The 5,737-nt window shown below is 35.2% G+C and overlaps 1 protein-coding gene across 1 annotated transcript; it reads left to right on the forward strand.

Annotated features, from left to right (window-relative positions):
- The first annotated feature begins 1,601 nt into the window (after window positions 1-1,601).
- Window positions 1,602-5,288, forward strand: LOC148155243 (uncharacterized). Its single transcript, XM_088013196.1, has 4 exons — window positions 1,602-2,012; window positions 3,277-3,360; window positions 3,948-4,040; window positions 4,905-5,288. The coding sequence occupies exons 1-4, from the start codon at window positions 1,878-1,880 to the stop codon at window positions 5,013-5,015; spliced, it is 423 nt and encodes a 140-aa protein (XP_087869322.1). The 5' UTR covers window positions 1,602-1,877; the 3' UTR covers window positions 5,016-5,288.
- The last annotated feature ends 449 nt before the right edge of the window (window positions 5,289-5,737 follow it).

Consider the following 5,737-nt stretch of genomic DNA (forward strand, 5'->3'; position numbering starts at 1 on the left):
TATCTGGAATGCATAGCTTTTGATGAGAAACAAAGGAAGATTTCCTTTGCAGCAACATGAGCACTAACATCTACCCCAACAGGTTAGACAGCATTTGAAGGTAGCAGATTTCATTAGAATTAGCTTTAGCTTTTAGACAAATCCTTTAAGCTACCCATCTCTTAAAAACACAAAATAGCTAAAATACATGGGTAGCTAAAAAAGACTTTTAATGACAATATAGGGAATAAACGCGTTGCCATTAAATCCTGTTGTCTGACAAAAGTGGGAAAGATTTATCAAAATGAAAAGCGTATACTTTTCCTTACCACCACCAAAAAAAAAAAAACTGTGTTATCTGTTTGAAACACGTGCTTCCACAAGATTCTCAAACTGATCTTATGTAAAGTCTTGGCTTTAATACTAAGAACAACATGAGTCTGACAGATAAATCATATCCCACAGTTCAGGCACTGGATAGTACAGAAGTCTCAAATGGGAGATCAACAGCCAAACCCATCCAGACGGCAGCGCTTGTTACGGGTGAGGAAGAAAAAGTCTCTGATAAGCAAATGTGCTGTTTACAATGGCTTATATATATTGTCTTATATCAAATTTGACTTTGTAGTTTAAAACCTTGAAATTGGGCCCCTCTCTCTTTAAGAAGCTCCTGCTCTTTCTAAAAGTCCACCTTCAGGAAGTCATCACAACATGGTTCTATTAACTCTTTAGCAACATTTCTACCAGTGTTTCACTGAGGAGTAGCTCATAAAATGAGCTCTGCACTCAAAAAAATGAACTTAGGGGGTTATTAGATTAATAAAAGAATATCATGTACTTTTAACACAATAATTTCATGTTTTAAACAAAAACGTGATAAAATCATGTTGAACAAACAAGAAATTCATCAACTTAACGTTTATGAAATTGAATCATGTTGAGATAACACGATTCATTATAGTCAGACTGATCTTGTGCTGGAGGCGACGAGCGAGATCACGGCAGATCCCGCGAGATCATGGGAAATCACACGAGGCCCTGCGAGATGATTGTTTTTCGTGCCAGGAAAACGCCAGCTGCAGTTTAGAGAATACTAAATTTTCCTGGCAGGATTGTGCACATATCAGTGTTGCTATGTACACTGAAAGAAATAACTCTTTGGATTAACATAAAAAAATCATGGAAAGATTTTCCACCTGATTACTTTGCTTTATTTCAGCACTATGTAATTCTGTTACTTCAATTCAAAGAAAATGTGTTGGCTCAACTTAATTTATTAAGGTTATTCCAATTTAAAGCAAATGTGTTGGCTCAACTTAACTTTTGTGGTTGATTCAACTTATTTACTTTAGTTGGACCCAATGTAATTTAATAGAACCAGACCAACTAATTTGCAATGTTTTGGACCAAATAATTGACTTTACTTGATTAAGATGAATGCAAATTTAGTTGAAACCAACTTATTTAACAGTGATACCTTCACACTATGTAATTGATGTACTCATGTCAGTGGCTAACATGTGTTAACATCACATGAAGTGATGGTTAGCTGGTAATTAATCAGCGTTTTTCTAACATTTGCACCATTTCCTGCTTGCTCCATGCTTGTGTCAAAGCACAACTGAATTGATGTGGTCATTGCATTTATAAAAAATAACATGTTTAACAGAATTATTTTATGTTTCAAAGGCAAATATGACAAAATCACGTCAAATAAACATAAAATTCAACAACCTAGCGTTAATAAAATGTATTCAAGTTGAGACAACGTGATTCAATGTAGTCAGACTAATCTCCCGCCGAAGAGGGTCTAGCGAGACCCGGAGATCACGCGAGACACTGGCGAGATTACGGAAGATCACGCGAGATGCTAGCGAAATTATGGAAGATCACGCGAGATGCTAGCGAAATTACGGAAGATCACGCGAGATGCTAGCGAGATCACGCGAGATCTTGTGTCTGGGAAAACTTCAAACTGTTCTTTCAAGAGAAGCGGGAAGATTCCTGATTTGGATCTGCTTAATTTGAAAAAGGTAAGATTCAGTCTATTTTCATCCGTCTAAATCAAAATAAAAATCGAAATAAAAAGATGCAAATTAATATCATCAGACTTTTAAAAAAAAACATTTTTTTCTATGTTCGGTCACGTTTCTATGTAATTGATGTACTCAAATCATGCTAACATCACATGAAGCAGTGTAAGGGACACAAAGCTGCTATCAAGACAAAAAACGGACCCCATAAATGTCACAGTTTTGCTCCTCCTCAGGTTGTTAAAACTCCCTGGAAAAAAGTTGGACTGATGTAAATTCAGCATCTGGTGCCATACAAACTCTGAAGTCTGAGGTTTAGTGGATTTTAAACACTGGGGCCAAACATAAGTCTATTTAAATGTTTTTTTATTATTATTATTATTTAATTTCAGTACTGTTATTATGTAGGTAAATGCAGAGTGGACATTGGATGCACACACACTTTTGTGGCTTTCTATCGTAATACAGATTCTTAATTTATTAATAATAAAAAGTATTAAATTTGAGTCAGAGGAACCTGTGGAAACCTTTGCTGTTAGAGCTTTAAATGTGCTTGCAATGTCCACATAAATGTCCACCTGCTAACTATGGATTTCTAGTATTTTTTTCTGGCTGAAACACTCAGAGGATTGTCCATTATTCCTATTAGTCCATGAACAGACTTGAGCTTTCTTATTTTTTAAATACATATATTCCTCTGCTCTAAAGATGTATTTTGTTATTGTACTTGTTTTTCCCCAAATAATTGTAGTTCAAAAACAATTTTTAAGTTTATCGGTTTAATTTTGAAATGTTGAGGTTTTTGTTTTGATTTTTATGTTTTATATTTTTATTGCTTTCTACCATGTTCAAGTCACCACTGTTCTGCACATATGCTTGCATGTGCCCAGTGATTATATTCAGTTTCAGAACAGCTGAAACACTGGGTGCCTTTAAATCTCAACTTAAAACCCACCTGTTTAGAGTTGCTTATAGCTAAATTAGGCTTAGTGCGGTTTTAATGTCTTCAATGTTTTTAATGTTTTTGGCTTTACTTTTTATCTGTTTCACTGTTTATTAAATGTTGCGTGACTCTGTGTTTCTGTTTTTAATTATGTAAAGCCCTTTGAAATGCCTTTCTGCTGAAATGTGCTGTACAAATAAAATTTGATTGATTGATTCATGATCCATTCAAGAGACTTGTACTAAAAGTTTGAATGTTCAGATACAACTCTGCTCAGGGTGAATTACATATTTTAATGTTTGAAAATCTGATCTCTTTCAGAACATCACCTGTCTGTTATCCACCTACATAAGCACTGGTGAAGGGGGTCATCGGCCATCAAGTTTTAGATTGCAGTGGCTAATGGTAAGTTTTGCCAGATCTCAAAATGACTGAATCTAGTGTTAGAGCGATTATAAGGGTTCAGCTGAACTTGTATTTGGTAAGTCAGTTTTATTTGTCTTTATTTGCGTGGGGATGTGGAACTGTAAGGAGTGTTGTCTCTCTCTGTCTAGTAGATATGAGCTGCTATCAGCCCTATGCTAGCTACAGAATAGTACAGAGCAAGGGGGAAGAAGGATGAGCAGCAACATGAGATTGGGATTGACCGCACTAAAACTCTCCTGCCACTGACTGGTTGTTTCTAGCACTGGGAGAAGGCAGAGGAACTAGACTTTTCACAGTATATCCCTCTATACTGTACCCTTGTTTCAGACATAAATATTTCTTAGGTGACAGCTTCAGTTAGAAGTTTAAATAAAATGTTAAACTTAATTTTAGTCATGGCATAATGAAAGGAGAATAACAATTTTAAAGATCTTTCAAATAGGCTGCAAGCCACTGATCACTTTTGTTGTGACTTCATTTGAATTTAAGTTTTCAATTGTGTGACCCTATAGTATACTGCTGGATTTTTGCGGTTGTTCTCATTGTTTTCTGATCTGCATATTTAGGAAAACACTGCTGAAGTCAGACGAGAGTGGATCCTAAAAGGTCTGTGTGCATACCTGGATGAAGATCCAGAGAAGCTGGAGAAAGAGTACATGGTATGTTAATTTATCTTTGTGTCCACAAAAGAGGTGATTATAGTTGGAGTTAATTGGACTTCCTGTGAATTACCAATAAATTTAAAGTAAGAGAAGATCATTAAAACTCTTCTTTTTTTTCACTTGGGTACATTCAATTTTAATTTGACTTTTGAGATGCTTTTAGATTTCTCCCACAGAAAAGGATAATAATTAGTTAGATTGATATAATTACCGTTATTGTTAAGTGGGTTTAAAATGAGGATTTTTAGGTGAGTTAAACTCCACAAAAAGATCTTTGGCCTGTTTTATTTAGCCTTTTTTTCTAACATTGTTTCATATGCAGACAAAAATATTAAGTAACTTTACCTAAGATGTTAGTACTGATCTATTTGGAAATAACTACCACACATAGTCATGGCATTTCCTCCATCCAGAAAACAAGACAGGTTCTTCATGTATAAGATGTTTGGTTTGTGTACAGAGTCAGGGCTTTGTTTGCACATAAGTAGGACTGGTTTAGAATGACAGTCTGTGTGGTGGATCCTCAGACTGTCATTTCAATTGAGGAGAACAGGCCATGGAATATGGGGCCTATTTGGGATTCATCCCTTCTCTTCATGTTTTTCCATATGAGACAATATACCGTATTTTCCGCACCACAAGGTGCACCGGATTATAAGACGATTTTTGTGAAAATGTAGAAAATATGGTTCCTTTTCTAAATGGAAAATCTTACCACTGGACTCACAATTAACACAGACAGGTCTTTGATGGACCTTAGCTGTTGTTGAGTCAGCCAAATAAGTGTAAAGTTATTTTTTTATTTAATGAGATGTGAAATCTCTCCCACCCCAATACCCCACCCATGTTCCCATCATCAAGGTGCACAAATGGCCGAGACCGTCTGTGGAATCTTCGTTATTCGACCGGAGAGTGCAGAGCCTGGCGATGCCATTGAGGATGTTGGGATTGTCCTGGACGGGGTGGAAGTGATGAACAACTTGAGCAATGCATCTTTACATGTTTTTCTAAAGACCTCAATGGAAAACTAAATTTTAACTGTTACATTTCGCAAAGTTGAGCGAATTTACTGACACTTTTTATGTTGTTAAGAATTTGATCTATGCTAAACACAGCCCAGTTTTTTTCTGGAATAACAAAACTGACCTTTTGTTGTTTATTTCAACTTTCAACTCAGCTGTTTTTTGTGCTGTGTAAAAAGAAAATGGATAACAATTTTGAAAATACAGTTCATGTTGTACTTTTTCTCATTGTTGAGTGTTCTTTCTTCTTTCAGTGTGGTCTTAAAACACTTCATTTAATAGCACTTAAGAAAATGTCTTTGATTTAACATAATTCAATCATGGAAAGATTTTCCACACGATTAAATAGCTTTCTTTCAGCATGAAGCATGTTTGTTCAGCTAACTTAATTTTCATGAGTTGGATCAACATAATTAAGTAGTGTGAAGGTATCAGTGTAAAATTAGTTGGTCTGGTTCTATTAAATTACATTGGGTCCAACTAAAGTAAATAAGTTGAATCAACCACAAAAATTAAGTTGAGCCAACACATTTGCTTTAAATTGGAATAACCTTAATAAATTAAGTTGAACCAACACATTTCCTTTAAATCGGAGTAACAAAATTACATAGTGCTGAAATAAAGCAAAGTCATCAGGTGGAAAATCTTTCCATGATTTTTTTATGTTAATCC

The sequence above is a fragment of the Poecilia mexicana genome, unplaced genomic scaffold (genome assembly GCF_051168715.1).
Source record: "Poecilia mexicana isolate PSO_F unplaced genomic scaffold, ASM5116871v1 scaffold_15, whole genome shotgun sequence".
In the NCBI taxonomy this organism is placed as follows: Eukaryota; Metazoa; Chordata; class Actinopteri; order Cyprinodontiformes; family Poeciliidae; genus Poecilia; species Poecilia mexicana.

What these genes read in the sequence shown, in the direction of transcription:
- LOC148155243 (XM_088013196.1), top strand. Translation starts at nt 1,878, where the DNA reads ATGCTAGCGAAATTACGGAAGATCACGCGAGATGCTAGCGAGATCACG. An exon ending in ATCTGCTTAATTTGAAAAAG is followed by an intron (nt 2,013 to 3,276) that starts GTAAGATTCAGT and finishes GATCTCTTTCAG; the next exon opens with AACATCACCTGTCTGTTATC. An exon ending in TTAGATTGCAGTGGCTAATG is followed by an intron (nt 3,361 to 3,947) that starts GTAAGTTTTGCC and finishes CTGCATATTTAG; the next exon opens with GAAAACACTGCTGAAGTCAG.